Source organism: Myotis lucifugus, unplaced genomic scaffold, assembly GCF_000147115.1.
Source record: "Myotis lucifugus unplaced genomic scaffold, Myoluc2.0 scaffold_1210, whole genome shotgun sequence".
Classification (NCBI taxonomy): Eukaryota; Metazoa; Chordata; class Mammalia; order Chiroptera; family Vespertilionidae; genus Myotis; species Myotis lucifugus.
In genome coordinates, this window is record NW_005872258.1 from 65,470 (window position 1) to 81,211 (window position 15,742).

The 15,742-nt window shown below is 55.4% G+C and overlaps 1 protein-coding gene across 9 annotated transcripts in view; it reads left to right on the forward strand.

Annotated features, from left to right (window-relative positions):
• TNRC6C (trinucleotide repeat containing 6C) overlaps positions 1-15,173 on the forward strand; it is a 45,187-nt gene extending 30,014 nt beyond the window's left edge. The window contains exons 10-21 of one of the 9 annotated variants that reach the window (XR_002827411.1): positions 974-1,147; positions 2,052-2,195; positions 3,528-3,647; positions 4,234-4,317; positions 4,519-4,750; positions 5,339-5,506; positions 6,638-6,829; positions 7,243-7,386; positions 8,616-8,810; positions 9,319-9,389; positions 9,886-10,461; positions 12,413-12,551. Coding sequence is in view for 6 of the 9 variants with exons in the window: in XM_023748227.1 (XP_023603995.1) it covers positions 974-1,147; positions 2,052-2,195; positions 3,528-3,647; positions 4,234-4,317; positions 4,519-4,750; positions 5,339-5,506; positions 6,638-6,829; positions 7,243-7,386; positions 8,616-8,810; positions 9,319-9,389; positions 9,886-10,025; positions 12,374-12,773 (2,064 nt within the window). In the remaining 3 variants the exon portion in view is untranslated. Of the gene's footprint in view, positions 1-973; positions 1,148-2,051; positions 2,196-3,527; positions 3,648-4,233; positions 4,318-4,518; positions 4,751-5,338; positions 5,507-6,637; positions 6,830-7,242; positions 7,387-8,615; positions 8,811-9,318; positions 9,390-9,885; positions 10,462-12,373 lie in introns of all 9 variants that reach the window. The other 8 variants (XR_002827413.1, XR_002827412.1, XM_023748227.1 and 5 more) reach the window with 8 other exon arrangements.
• The last annotated feature ends 569 nt before the right edge of the window (positions 15,174-15,742 follow it).

Below are 15,742 nucleotides of genomic sequence, written 5' to 3' on the forward strand. Positions count from 1 at the left end.
GCGGTCTTCCCTGGGATGTCGAACACGTGCAGTCACTGGTCAGTCCTTTCAGCGACATCCCCTCTGCGAGGGTGTGACCACAAAGCCTCCCCTTTGGTTCAGTCTAGTGCGGAGCCTGGGAGAGAAGCTGGAAGGCAGAAAGGACACATGAGGAAAGAAGGAAAGGCTCACAGGAGGAGAAGGGGCTCCTCTCTCTTCTCAAAGAAGCGGGGTCCTTGGCCCCACGCGCCCCCGTGGAGAGCAGGGTGAGGCCCGTGCCCGGCCCTGCATCAGTGGCCGGGGCTCCGTGCCACCGTGCCCAGTGATGTTGGAATTTCGGATAGACGATTTTTGGAGCTACTGTATTCTAAAATGTTGTTTGTTCTTTGTCTGAATTCCAAGTTAGCTCGGCATTCTGTATCTTCATTTGCTCAGTGTGGGGGCCTGTCTGGTTTCCTTACCTTTCACTGGTGGAGTAACACTGCAGGCTTGTTGGGAAGTTAGATGAGTTAAATTTGCAAAGGGTCTGACACACAGCATCACCTCAGTGAATGTGAAAAAACCCTATAGGATCCTGTCTGTTGTCTGGCTCACCCGCTTATTAGATTGGACCGTACGAGGTGCTGTGTGTGTCGGTCTAAATCCGAGGGCTGTCAGCAGAACGCCCCGAGCCCACCCAGAGCCCGGGCAGCGCCTTCGGAAGGAGCTGCTCAGTGGAAATGGTTGCAAAGGGTTTCCAAACCCGTTTCTGCTCTGTCTTCTAACTCCCTGGGCAGGCTCAGAGCGGTGAGGGTGAGGCGCTAATGTGTGTGTGTGTAAAATAATTGTGGATGTGAAAACAGCATCTTAATCCTGTTTCTCTTTTCTCTTCCCTCCTCTTGCCCACGTTCTCCACTCTGTTGTCGGCTTTCCTCCTCTTTGAATTCTTTCTCACCCGCGTGCCTGTGTGTCCTTGGGAAACGGCTTTGTGCTCCGTGCGACGGGCACTGCACAACTCACCCTTTCTCTCTCCAACCAGGACGGCGGCCTCGTGGAAGAGCCCACGACTTCACCATTTTTGCCTTCACCAAGCCTGAAGCCCCCCCTTTCAAACAGTGCACTCCCCAATCAGGCCCTGGGTGGGATTGCCTCAGGGCTGGGCATGCAAAACTTGAATTCTTCTCGACAGGTAAGGCGTGGGGAGAGCCTGTCCCTTCTTATTTTAGTTAGTTCTGTGCTCTGAGGGGGTGCGCGTGCGGGTCGGAGTGCTGGGAGGAGTTCCTTTGGGGATCAGGCCTTGGTGGCCGTGTGGGGGTGCTGCACGTCTGTATGTTTTTCCCGGAACTGAGATGCACCAGAGCTCAGCCCTCGGGGCTCACTCGCTGCTCTTCCAATGGAGCACGCTGCCAAGCAGCCTCCACGGCCAGACCTGGACGCGCACCGAGCCTTCGCTACGCTGGTGCCGGGACCACCACCTCCCCTTGTCCCAGAACCAGAGGTGACAGCCTCGGGAGGTGAATCGCTGTCACCGTCACTGGAGGGAGGACCTGTCCCGTCTGGAGGGCGTCCCTCACGTGCCTGTCCTCCTGATGAGGCTGCCACACACACACCTTCACGACTTCTCTTCAGCAGATGCTGTGACATTTAGGGGGGCCGAGCAGCCCCCCGCCTGCCTGTTGTCGGCTGATGATCAGCAGTGTGTCTCCCACTGCCTGACCCTCGGGGTCTGACATAGCCGACCGTGGCTCAGTGGGACGCCCGCAGGGGGGTGGGGGGTCCTGCCCAACGCCCGTCCCAGCGGGAAGTGCAGTGTCCACGTGAACCGCCTGGCGGTGCCCGTCCACCGCTTGTGGAATCGTAGTTCCGTTCGCTGTGAACACCGGCGCCTCCCTCACACTCCCTGTCCGCCGCCCTTGGGAGCAGGCCGTGTGCGCTAGCCTCACCCCAAGCCCTGGATTACCAGCTGCTTCTCCCGCGACAGCCTCGTCTTGGGACCCTGTAACCGGCGCTTCTGTGGTTAAACACAGGCCCGCTCCCCGGGCTGGTTCCCCACCACTGCGCGGCGGCTCTGACCCCGTCCCTCGTCCCCGCAGATACCGAGTGGCAATCTGGGCGTGTTTGGCAGCAGCGGAGCAGCACAAGCCAGGACCCTGCAGCCGCCGCCGCCGCCCGGGCCGCCGCTGAACCCCTCCCAGCCCAGTCTCCGTGCGCAAGTGCCTCAGTTTCTATCCCCTCAGGTCAGGCCCGAGTGCGGTCTCTGGGAGCCCCGTGGGGTCCTGTGCTATGGAGGCAGCACTGCAGGGAGAGCAGGCCCTGCCCTGTTCCTCCACGGCCGGCTTCCCGCACCCCGAGGGTCTCAGAGCCACCTCGGGGTGCCTCAGCTGCCGGGCAGGCCAGGCCCCTGCCAAGCAGCATGCTGGGGCAACCCCGGTCTGGAGACACGGCCACTCCAGCCTGCAGGCGGGAGGGAGGGTCCGGGGACGGGCAGCAGACTCCTCCACGCCCAGACACAGCTGCCCACCACCCCACATCGAATGTTTCCCATCAGTCAACTTGCCTTCTTCATTTCAGTAGATTTATTCTTCAAGTAAACGTTCCCTACCTACCATTAACAGAGAAAGCCATGTTTCTCGTGCACATTCAGCAACTCGTAACGTAAAAACCACTCGCCACGTTGTGCCTAAAACCGTCCTGCACCCGTGCCCTGTGGGCAGGGCATGCCGTGGGGAGCAGGGCAGCAGCCAGTGCCCAGCCCTGGTCTGTCAGGGCGGCAAATTACAGGCGCAGAGGCGCCCTTGACAGTCAAGGTCAGGCTGGCAGTCACACAGGTGCAGGTGCCACAGGGGAGGCTGAGGGCCATGTGCCCACCGAGGGGTGTCTGCTCCCGTGAGCAGGGGCACCACTTCCCAAGGACACCCACTTGAGAAGGGGCTGCTGCCCGCCCTGGGACGAGACCCTCTGGGGGGGGCGTGGTGCGGTGGGGAGGGAAGCCGCCCTCCTCCCTGCGCCTCCCCTGCGCCCTCCATTGGCCCATAGACTCACTCGGTGGACGACCTAGAGCAGCCGTGGGCAAACTACGGCCCGAGGGCCGGATCCGCCCGTTTGAAATGAATAAAACTAAAAAAAAAAAAGACCATACCCTTTTATGTAATGATGTTTACTTTGAATTTATATTAGTTCACACAAACACTCCATCCATGCTTTTGTTCCGGCCCTCCGGTCCAGTTTAAGAACCCATTGTGGCCCTCGAGTCAAAAAGTTTGCCCACCCCTGGTCTAGAGTCACTCCTAGGGAAGAAATTAGGAAGTTAGCTCATGACTAGAATACGTACTTGAAGGGAGAGCTCTCTTTCCCTCCCTCCCTTCTCTCCTTCCCTCCTTCCTTCCTTATTCTTCACAAACGCCTGTTAACTAATATTGAAAGGTCCTCAAATGTTTCAGTGGCTTTTGAAGTTCACTCGTGAGACAAATATAATTGTCATTTAATTAATCGGGTTGAATCTGGGAACTACACAGACACGGAAATGTCTTAAAGTGACACGGTGCCTCGCGGTGTGTTTGTTTGCACAGGTTCAAGCACAGCTTTTGCAGTTTGCAGCAAAAAACATTGGTCTCAACCCTGCACTATTAACCTCGCCAATTAACCCTCAGCATATGACGATGTTGAACCAGCTCTATCAGCTGCAGCTGGTGAGTGACAACCCGGCCTCGGCCATGCTCGGGGACGAGGGAAGCGCGCCCCCTGGTGCTCACAAGATGACAGCGCGGGGAGAGGCCACAGCTTGCGCCTGAGAAGCCGTCAGTAGGCACTGCTTGATCATTGAGGCAGCTCCATTATGAACTGTAAAGAGAATTAGAAGGTTTTCACTTACAGGTGTCGTACTAGATAGTCAACTCTGGCTCCTTCCTGCGCACAGCACCTCCCTGATCTCAGGCATGTAGAAGCCTGAGCTTTCAACCCCCTTCCCCGCCTCAGCCACAGAACACGGAAGAGGCACTGCAGGGACCGCTCTAAGGATGGGACACACACATATCCTAGAAGCTACTTTATTACAGAGTAATGAGGACTCAGTTCTCACTCACAATCCCTGTGGAGGAAGGCCGGTGGAGCCTAATAATTGTTTTTTATATCCTCACCGGGACACGTTTTCATTAGTTTTAGAGAGAAATAGAGAGAAACATCAGTGTGAGGGGACAGACTGGGCCGTTCTCTCTGTGCTGTTTAGCACGTGTGCAGGGCCCCTCGGCTTCCTCACGGTGCTCTGACCTCTTGCAGGCATACCAACGTTTACAAATCCAGCAGCAGATGCTACAGGCCCAGCGGAATGTGTCCGGACCCATGAGACAGCAGGAGCAGCAAGTGGGTGTCGCCGGCTTGCGGGTCCCTGAGCTCTAGTCCCCCTGCTCCAGGGGCACTAATTGATGGGTTAAGCCTCCCTTTTATAATCTCGGGGTCACCTAGATTTGGGAGGAGGTCGGCCCGGGCGTAAATGCAGTGGAGACTGACACACAGGTGATGGCGACATCACTTCCGCCCTAACATGCCTGTGTCTGCCGCCAGGTCGCGCGTACAATCACTAACCTGCAGCAGCAGATCCAGCAGCAGCAGCGCCAGCTGGCCCAGGCCCTGCTCGTGAAGCCCCCGCCGCCCCCGCCGCACCTGTCTCTGCACCCCTCTGCAGGCAAATCGGCCATGGACAGCTTCCCCCCGCACCCCCAGGCCCCCGGCCTGCCCGACCTGCAGACCAAAGAGCAGCAGTCTTCGCCCAACACCTTTGCTCCTTACCCTCTCGGTGAGTCTCCACGTCCACCACCACCCGGCTCAGGTGCCTGGGGTCACCACGGAGGGGTCGTGGGGGACACACCGTTCCCAGCAGCCTGAGAGCGGCTGCCTCGGCTTCTTCCCTCTGAGGAAGCGGGAGCTTTGCTATAAATACATCCAGCCTGGAATCTTTCAAGGCTGCACCGCGCAAGCCCATCGCGGCCCTCTGTTCAGGAAGCGGAAGAGTCTAGCAGTTGAGTCCCACCTCCACTACCGAGGGGCTCACCACTTGCACAACTTCCTTGGCAGCTCTTTGCCTCAGTTTCCCCATCTGTAAAGTGGGCATGCTTCCCTCCGAGAGTTCTTTATGAGTTCATATGGAACGTTCCAAGGATAGCGCCCAGCACGGAGCGAGTCCTTTGTGAGGTGCTAGCTGTTCGTGGCAGCGCCTCTTTTTTAAGAATAGCTGTTTTAGGAACAAATTCAGCTCCGTCATGACCCTAGGATGCCCTGACTTCAGCGTCCTAGCACCGGCCTGTCCTCTGAACCTCTGTCTGGAGAGCCGGAGAAAGTGGCCGTTTTGAGGCCAGTGGGCCTCTCACCGTGTTTTCCTTCTCAGCTGGACTGAACCCAAACATGAACGTCAGCAGCATGGACATGACGGGCGGTCTGGCGGGGAAGGACCCGTCTCAGTCCCAGTCGCGCCTCCCTCAGTGGACACACCCCAACCCGATGGAGAACGTCTCCGGTGCTGCTTCTCCTCTCGACCAGAACCCCGGCAAGCACGGTAGGCCACGCCCACGCCCGGCACCCAGCTCAGTGCTGAGAGCTGAGTCAAAATACCCCGTGCCCTCGCAGAGCACACGGCCCCGCCAGTCAGGGTCAGGCTTCCTGATGCCTCAAGCCCCAGGGCAGCCACCGCCAGGTCCCAGCCTGCTGCCCTAGTTACGTCTGTTCCTCAGCAAAGTGTCCGAGTGTCCTGACCACACGTTGTTTCCAAGGAGATGATAAAACACGAGGACCCAGTGCTTAGGAAGGGGAGGAGCACACATGCTAATACCCGTCGGAGAGGGTCCCACTAGTAGCTTTGAATTTAGCTCTAAATTTCCTGGAAGCATAGACGGCAGAGAAAATGTAATCGGGCATGTAACGCCCTCCGATAGGAAGCATCCTACAGAGAAGAAGATGCTTTATAATGTTAACACTCCCCTTGGCACGAGAGAGCTCAGTGGCCGTGGCGAGGCGGGTGAGTGTGTGTGCTTAGGGCTCTGAGTCCTTCTGCAGTGAGGGCAGCATCTGGAGGGAGCCGAGGACAGACACTCGGACTTGGTCCCTGGAAAGACTCGCTGGGCCATCTTCCTGGGGTACGGGGTGCGTTTTATCAAGCTGGCCAACTAGACCAGCGGTTCTCAACCTGTGGGTCACGACCCCTTTGGGGGTCGAACGACCCTTTCATAGGGGTCGCCTAAGACCATCGGAAAACACATATATAATTATATATTGTTTTTGTGATTAATCACTATGCTTTAATTATGTTCAATTTGCGACAATGAAAATACATCCTGCGTACACCCTTTCACAGGGGTCGCCTAAGACCATCCTGCATATCAGATATTTACATTATGATTCATAACAGTAGCAAAATTACAGTTATGAAGTAGCAACGAAAACAATTTTATGGTTGGGGGTCACCACAACATGAGGAACTGTATTAAAGGGTCGCGGCATTAGGAAGGTTGAGAACCACTGAACTAGACAGACGGGTGCAGTTCCTGAGGAGTGTGTCTTCCAAGGACGAGGTCACTCCCTCGCAGAGAAGGGGGCCAGCCCAGCCGGGCAGCTCACACCCCTGGGAGGACAAGACAGGTGCCTGGCGGGAGGCCGGCTCCCTGTTCACTCTCTCCTGCTGTGCCCGCAGGTGCTATCCCTGGAGGTCTGAGCATTGGGCCTCCAGCTAAGTCCTCCATTGACGACTCCTATGGCCGGTACGATTTAATCCAGAACAGCGAGTCACCAGCCAGTCCTCCAGTAGCTGTCCCCCATAGCTGGTCACGTGCCAAATCCGACAGTGACAAAATCTCAAATGGCTCCAGCATCAACTGGCCCCCAGGTAAGAGCAGGCGACATCCTGTGGCAGCAGATCAGCCTGCGCTCCGCCCAGGAGAGCACTTAGCCCCGTAGCCTGGGCTTGTTCACTGGAAGGCCTGGGTCAGGTCAGCGTGGGGTAGGCGGTGTGGCGCGTGGTTCAGTGGCCCAGTGGCCCCTCAGTTCAGTGAGAGCGACAGCTGTGGCCCTGGATTCCATCCGGCCATCGTCGGGCTTAGCTCACAGCTGAGCAGGTTAATGTGGGCTGTCCCACTGCTTCCCGCCCGTTCAGGGGATTGATGAGTTACTGAAAGGAAGTCTAAAATGGTCCCTTTGATTTAATTAGCAAACTATTAAAATTCCCATAAATTACCGTGAAGCAGTGTGAAGGTACCTAATACTCATGTTTTGATCTTCATTTTGCTTGAAACTTTCCAGAATTTCATCCTGGAGTTCCGTGGAAAGGACTTCAGAACATAGATCCCGAGAATGACCCTGACGTCACGCCTGGAAGTGTCCCCACTGGGCCGACCATCAACACCACCATACAGGACGTCAACCGCTACCTCCTCAAGAGCGGCGGTGAGGGGCCGCGCTGTGGGGCGCGCTCGGCTGTGCTCGCGGGGGCGTGGCAGCCGCTTCTCTAGCCGGGGGCAGCACAGTCAGGTCGTGCTTCCAGTGAAGCGGCAGGGGGCCTGGCTGGATGTTTCGCTGGGTTATAAGCGTGATGTCATAAAATCACAATGTTAACCACTAAGCTTTTCAGTGAAAAGATTTCCACTTGAAATATTTTTAAGTTAAAATGAACAACCAACCCTTCACTCATTCGTCTCAGTCTAGTTTTCCGTCCCAGGACCTCTTTCCTGGGCAAACCCTGATCCCAGCTTTGGGCCCACCTGTCAGACTTGGGCTCCCGTGGAAGGCAGTGGGCGGGGCTGTGATTACGGAACATCCGTGTGACTTTCCAGTGCAGCGGGGGGCAGGGGCGGGCAGGGGCGGCTCCCTGCTGGCTGGGGGGGGCGTTGCTGGTGGAGGCTGATGCTCACACTCCAGGGAAGGACAGCCAGGTCCCCCCGGGTGCTCACCACTCACAAGAACACTCGGACCGTCCCCAACACATGGGGTTAGGTCTCCCACTTCCACTGTGACAGGCGGGAGAGGTGCGGCCTGTTCTTTACCAGGATGGCCTCTGAGTGTGTCTGGGTTGGGAGAGTGCCGGTGTGGATACGGCCACCCTTCCTGTGCAGTGCCCCACCCTCCTCCGTCTCCATGCAGCGGCTTCTGGTGGGCGCGGGGCAGGGCGGGGCTGGAGGGGAGGGGTGCGCGGGGGAGGCACAGTGGAGAAGGACCCGGCCCTCGCTGCCCATCTCGTCGCTGTGGCAGCAGGGTTGTGCCAGGGGGGTTGGAGGGCTGTGGAGAAGGGGACGACTGCCTGTCCTGGGATAAAAGACGTCGGAAAGAAGCGGGATTGCTGGGTGCAGAGCAGAGCTTCCTGCCAGGTGCTTGCAGGACCGTCTGGTGCTGCCCGGTCGCCGGAGCCCTGGGGCATTGTGGGTGGCCTCTGCATGTGCACGCGCGTGCTGTGACGAGGCAAGGCAGGCTGGAGAGCACATTTAGCAAACTGGTTAAGTCTCAGGAACGCTGGTCAGAGGCACCCTGCGTCCAGGCAGGGCTTGGAGAGAGCAGCGCAGGGGTTCGCGTGGGCTCTCCTCGGTGCTTCTCTTCCCCTGGGTCGGCGACGCCAGAGCCCCTTACGAGAGTCCCACGCGCTGCACTGACCTCTCAAGATGCCTGTCCTGCTGTCCTTCTAGGTAAACTATCAGACATGAAATCGACGTGGTCCTCCGGCCCCGCCTCCCACACGCAAGCCTCTCTGTCTCACGAGCTGTGGAAGGTGCCCAGAAACACTACTGCACCCACGAGGCCACCTCCGGGGCTGACCAATCCCAAGCCTTCCTCCACCTGGGGAGCCAGCCCCCTCGGCTGGACCAGCTCTTACTCCTCGGGTACGCATGGGTTCCCGCGCCGGCGGGGGGGGAGGGGGGGGAAGCCTCCCTCCTGCTCTGCTCACCCTCCAGGGAACAGCCTGCAGCTCCTTTGAGGAACCCGGCCCCACCCCTGGCCCCTGAGAGGGCTTTCAAGGGTCAGGGTGCCCCGGACTCTCCCGGCCCAGCTCCAGCTGCCAGTGTTGTCAGCGTGGTCCTGGGGGTCACCCACAGGGCGTGGGAGGTGGCGTCGCAGCACATCCAGGGCCACACGGGGTCCCGGGCATGTCTGTCAACCAGCACAGGGTCTCCATTCCACCCTGACACGTGCTGCCCACCACACTGCCCTGGAGCCCCGGCTCTCCAGCCAAAGACAGGCCCACTGTGAGCACACACACACACACACACACGCACACACACACACACACACACCCCGCCGCACGCTGTGGCTCCAGCGGGCGCCCTCTGCCGCCGCGGGGTGAGAGACGGTTGGGGAGGAGTTGACCGATTCTCCCCCCGGTCTGTGCAGGTTCTGCTTGGAGCACTGACACCTCAGGAAGGACCAGCAGCTGGCTCGTTCTCCGCAACCTCACGCCCCAGGTACCGTGGGGGGCACAGTGTCCCGTGGCACAGACTCGGTGCTGGGCGCCCTCCCTCAGGCCCGGAGGGGACGTGCCCAGGAGTCTGGTAGCCGTGTTCCTGGAAAGGTGTTCACTTTTTATTCTTTAGAGGCTCGGAAACTGTACCCCTGTAAACAGTTGCCCGCCTTCACCTGTCCCCACCCACGAGGGCCTTGGCCTGTGCTCCTCCCGGGTCTCGGGCCACAGGCTGCCGGGAACCGCGGGCCTGTGTGGTGCGCTCTGCTGAGGGACCAGAGCCAGAACGGCTTGCTCCTTCTGGGTGGTGCCATCAAGCAGCCGAAAGGCCCCAGGGATTTAGATTCCACAGCCCCAGAGCAGCGGAAGGGTAGCAAGCCCCTTGCAGAACAGCATGTTCCCGGCACTCAGTGCGCCGGAATTCATGCCCGTTTTCTTTGGAGAATGTACTGGGAGAAGCCACAGGAAGCTCGTTACCGTCCCCTCTGCTCCCCCCTCAGATCGATGGCTCCACCCTCCGGACGCTGTGCCTGCAGCACGGGCCGCTCATCACATTCCACCTGAACCTGACGCAAGGCAACGCCGTGGTCCGGTACAGCTCCAAGGAGGAGGCCGCCAAGGCCCAGAAGTCCCTGCACATGTACGTCCCTCCCGCACTCGCCGCCCCGTGTCAGCACCACAGGCGCAGACATTGACGGTCTCGTGGTCTGGAGGCTGGAAGTCAGGTCAAGGCATCAGCAGGGCTGGTTCCTTCCGAGACGCTCTCCTTGGCGAGCAGACGGCCACCCTCTCCCTGTGTCCTCACGGGGTTGTCTGAGGATGTCCGTGTCCTAAATACCTCCTCTTACAGAGACGGCAGCCACAGTGGGCGAGGGCCACCCTGATGTCCTCACTCCACCTTCATTGTCCTTCAAGACCTTTCTCCAAACACAGGGACACCTGCAGGTCCTGGAGGTCAGGTCTTCAGCATGTGCCTTGAGGAGACAACCCACCCTGAGCAGGTGGATTTGCTGAGTTGCTGTGGCCACGCCCTCCACTGGGGAAAGCGTGGACAGCCCAGCAGCCCTTATCAGATGGTTTGCAAGTCCTTTTCCTCATTCCATGGGTTGTCTTTTCACTTTCTTGATGGTTTCCTTTGCTTTGAGAAGATTTTAGTTTTACATAGTCGGACTTGTTGATTTTTGCCTTTGTTGCTAGTGTTTTGGTTGTCATATACAAAAAAATCACTGCCAAGATCAATGTCAAGGAGCTTTTTCCTATGTTTTCTTTTAGGAGTTTATGGCTTCAGGTCTTAGTGTTAAGCCTTTAACTCATTTAGAGTTAATTTTTATGGGTGACCTGAACTAGAGATCCAACTCCATCTTTCTACATGTGGCGATTCAGTTCCCCAGCACCGCTCACTGAAAAGACTGACTTCTCCAGAACATTCTTGGCGCCCTTGTCGAGTATTAGTTGACTGCAGATGTGGGGTCTGTTTCTGGGCTTTCTGTTCTGCTCCATTGGTCTGTCCATTTCTATGCTGGGAGCATGCTGTTTTGATGGCTAGAGCTTTGGAGTGAATGGGAAATCAGGAAATGTTTTGCCTCCAGGTTGGTTTTTCTTTATCGGTATCGCTTTGGCTATTCAGCGTCTTTGGTAGTTCCATACAAATTTTAGGATTGTTTTTACTATTTCTGTGCAGAATGCCATTGGTATTTTGATGGGGATTTCATTGAATCCATAGATGGCTGTGGATTGTATAGACATTTTAACTATTTTAATTCTTCTGATCCATGAACATGGGGTATCTTTCCATTTGTATCTTCTTCGATTTTATTCATCAAAGTCTTGTAGTTTTCATTGTACAGATCTATTACTTCCTTGGTTAAATTTATTCCTAAATGTTTTTATTGTTTTTAGCGATTGTAAATGGGGTGGGGTGTTTTTGTTTGTTTGTTTTTTGTTTTTGTTTATTATCAGAATTTCATTGTTAGGACATAGAAATGCAACTATTTTCTGTTTGTTGATTTTATATCCTGCAACTTTAATAAATTCATTGGTTGGTTCCACCAGTCTTTTGGTTGAGTCTTTAGGATTTTCTATGTATAAGATCATGTCATCTGCAAACAATGATAGTCTTACTTCTTCCTTTCCAATTTGGATGCCTTTTATTTCTTTCTCTTGCCTGATTGCTCTAAGACTTCCAGTGCTGTGTTGAATAGAAGTGGTGAGAGTGGGCACCCTTGTCTTGTTCCTGATCTTGGAGGAAAGTTTTCCACCTCTGCTCGTTGTGTCCTGTGGCCTTGGTGATGTCCTTCTATACCCTGTGTGTTGAGGACATTCTTTCATGATAGAAAGAATGGTGTGTTTTGTCAAATGCTATTTCTAAATCTACTCAGAGTATGGTGTGATGTTGACCTTTCATTCTGTCGTGATGTCACATTTATTGACTTGCAGATGGGGAACCGTCCTTGCACCCCAGGGAGGAGGCGCACGGGGCCATGGGGTTTGACCCTCCAATGTGCTGGTGGGTGTGGTGTGCTCATACTTTATGAAGAATTTTGCATCCACGTTCTGTAACCAGGGGTAGTTTTCTTCTGGTGTCTGTCTGCCTTTGGTATCAGGATATACTGGCCTCATAAAATGAGTTTGGGAGCATTACCTCCTCTTCAATTCTGGAAGAGCTTGAAGAGGATGGGCGTTAATTCTCCTAAATTTACCAGTGAAACTGGCTGGTCCTGGGCTTTTCGGTGCCAGTTCTGGTTATTGGTCTGTTTAGGTTTCCTGTTTCTTCATGATTCAGTCCTGGTAGGTCGTGTGTTTCTCGGCATTTATCCATTTCTTCCAGGTTATCAATTGGTTGGCATATGGTTGTCCACAGATCCTGTATTTCTGTGGTGTCAGCTGTAATGTCTCCTCTTTCGTTTCTGATTGAATTTATTTGAATCTTCGCTCTTTTTTTCTTAGTTAGTCTCATGCAAGGCTTGTTGGTTTTGTTTATCTTTTCAGAACTCGGGATCTCAGTTTTGTTGCTGTTCTCTCTCTCAGGTGTGTTCTGGGAAACACTACCATCTTGGCCGAGTTTGCTGGCGAAGAAGAAGTGAACCGTTTCCTAGCGCAAGGCCAGGCGCTGCCGCCCACCTCCAGCTGGCAGTCCAGCAGCGGGACCAGCCAGGCACGGCTGGGGGCCTCGGGCAGCGCCCACGGCCTGGTGCGGAGCGACGCCGGCCACTGGAACGCCCCATGCCTGGCCAGCAAGGGGAGCAGTGACCTGCTGTGGGGCGGGGTTCCCCAGTACTCAAGCAGCCTGTGGGGCCCGCCCAGCAGCGACGACGGCAGGGTGATCGGGAGCCCCACCCCGCTGAACACTCTGCTCCCCGGCGACCTCCTCAGTGGGGAGTCCATCTAGGCCCGAGGGCCGTGGGCACCGGCCATCAGCACTAGGAAGCCACGCTGGGCCCCCTCCAGCCCGGGGCGTGCGGCCGCTGGCCCCGCAGCCCGCAGCCCTTCCACGTACCTCTGTCCAGTACTGAAGACGAACCCTGCGCAGCCCTTGCGAACTGTTCCCGAGACAGTGCGGGCTGCGCCCAGTGTCACATGCTAATGACAGGATGTTCTCATAGCTTTTTATTTTGTGTTGTCTTATGTTTGTACGGTGTGTTGTCATTTTGATTTTTTAAGTATAAAAGCTGCTTAGAATAGTTCTATCATGAAGGGCACTTTTCAGATTGTGGGCTGGAAAGGGTTATTTTATCAAGGGGGGCGGGAGGGAGGGAGACGAGAAAGCCTATTTAACGAGCCTGTGACGATTATGCACATTACCAGAGGCGGACCCCGTAATCAGGGGAGCTGGCGTTCACGGGCGAGCGGCCGCGGCCTCCGGGCGGCCCCACGGCGAGCCGAGCGGCAGGCCGGTCTGCGAAGTCCTCTGTCCCCACGGATCCGCCTATGCACATTACCCTTGTTCCATTACTTTTTCATGTCATTTTTTTTATCCCAAAAAATATTTTTTAAAAGTTGAAAAAAAAGACATATCAAACATGCAAATACTTGAATCCAGCAGGCCAATACGCAATGTGAACACTCAGTGTAACCCACACCCAGGTCGGCGGCGGGCGCACCGGCTCCGGAGCTGCCGCGGTCACGGTCACGGCCGGCGCGTCGGAACCAGCGTGTGTGCGCGCGTGTGCGCACTTCCTGTGTTGGCGTGCCGCGCGTGAGGGACTTCACTGTGGGTTTCCTTTTATTCAGTATATGCTTTTGTTGGCGCATTGGTCAAATGTTCGTTACTATTAGCTTCTAACTTTGCACTGAGTGTCCCCGCCCTTCCTCAGCTCATCCTACACGTTACCGAGAACTCGTGGGACAGGGCCGGCGACAATTCACGTGTAAATGTTTACTCAAGGACTCTGTTACCGCGTTTAAAGTCACAGTGTGTATCTCTGGAGAAATAACATGTGCACCACCTTGAGCAGCTCTTTGTTGTGGACTGATACTGCGAGGGGATTATCGCCAGAGTCTTGCACCGCCTTCCATTGGGAACAGAACGTGAACGAGCCAGCGTGTGGACTGTGGCCACAGATATTGTGAGGGCGGGTCCCGCGCAGGAACGGAGACAAGCACGTGGACTGGGTGGTGACTGCTTCGGAGGAGCCCGTGGCGGGGGCTCCCACCTGTTTACAGACCTTTTTTCTCCTTCAGACTTTAAAGTAAAAAAATTTTAAAAAGGAATTTAAAAAAAAAAAGAAAAAAAAAAGACTTCCGTCGTAAGACGCCTATTTTCCGATGCGGACGCGCTACTTCAGAGCTCTGGGATTGGCAGTGTTCTCCCTCCGGCATCGTCGCGGACGCTGCGCGCCCTCCCGGGACGGGCGCTGTGGTCACTGTCTTGCACATGCGGAAGCGCTCTCAGGAAGCCAGGGTTCCGAGGGGCAGCTCCACACCGTTCCATGTATTTTGTAACCCAACTCCTAGCACTGAAGATGTTATAAAAAACAAAAAAATAAGAAAAAAAGAAAAAAGAGGAAAAAAACTCAAAGAAGAAAAATACCTAATCTCTAATGTGTAGCAGTTACATATTTACCAAATAATGGACTCAGAAGACATAGGTGTTTGAAGAGTGCTTTATATATTAAAAATCGCTTTATGTTTTAAAAATGATCAATGTTTTCATTGTTTTGCAAGAAAGAAAGACAATGGAGTAACATACCCTCAAGTATGTTTAAAACATACGAACATTGTGCTCCCTGCCTGCTCGGTCAGGAAACGTGCATTACATTTTTTTTAATTCGCTTTTTAATGGTTTTATCAAAACAAAACAACAAAAGAAAAAAAAAAAAAGAAGAAGCAGGTCCTGCGAAGTCGCAGGCCCTCAGAGCTGGTTTTCTAGCGGATCACGAACTATGCACAGACTGGGGTCAGGCCTGTCGGCCCAGGAGTGTCAGCTAAACAGCCTTCCTCGGGGCGCCGCCCCGCACCCTCTGTATTTGATGTATGTGTCCCCACATATGTATATCAAATATACGTGCTCCGACAGCCCGGCTGCGTCCACGGCGCCGAGTTGTAGAAAAACTCCGAGGTTTGAACAGCGCGGATGGAAGTAAAGAATCTGTCTGTTTTTGTTTTCCGTTGGGGGGGGTGTTGTTTTGACCTTTTATTTTGAAGATGTTTGTAACAGATTAAGAAACAAGTTTGTGGCTTTTAATGTTTTTCCTCATAGAATGTGATTGTTGAAGAATACGCACCGAAAGTTGCTTTCAAAAGTACAACGCTTTGTTGAATCTTAATAAATGGCAATTTTTTTCTTGGCTGTTGAAGTCAATGTGTGTTTTCTTTGTCAAAGACGGATGTCAGCGGTTTCGCTCTGACTGCACCGGGGGGAGCTGCACGCCGAGGCCCGGTGGCCTGACTGTCATCTTCCCGCTTGCTCTGTGGCTCTGCCGTCAGCGCTGAGCCCCATGCAGGACCCGCGGGGGTGCAGCAGTGCTCGAACCCCGCGCCCGCCCGGCCCAGGTGACACCCATGGGCGCTGTGCCCTGACCAGCACGTGCAGCAGGCCTGGCCTCCAGTCCGGCTCCGGGCGCCCTGAGGACCGGAAGCAGCTCCAAACCCACCTGTGTCTACAGCGGGGCACGGGCCGCCGAGGGCCGCCGCCCACATTACCTGGGACCCCGATGGGGCATCAGAAATGTTGGGAAGAAGCGAGTGAGGACGGCCTTCTGTGTTTCCACGTCTTACTCCTTCACCTCTCATCCTTGCTCACACAGCACCTGTCAGCCCAGACGCGCGGCCCTGGACACGCGACCACAACCCAGAGGCGGAGCACCCCTTCTGTCCACTCCAGGGGCCAGTCCTGGTTCTATCAGGAGCCCGGCCGGA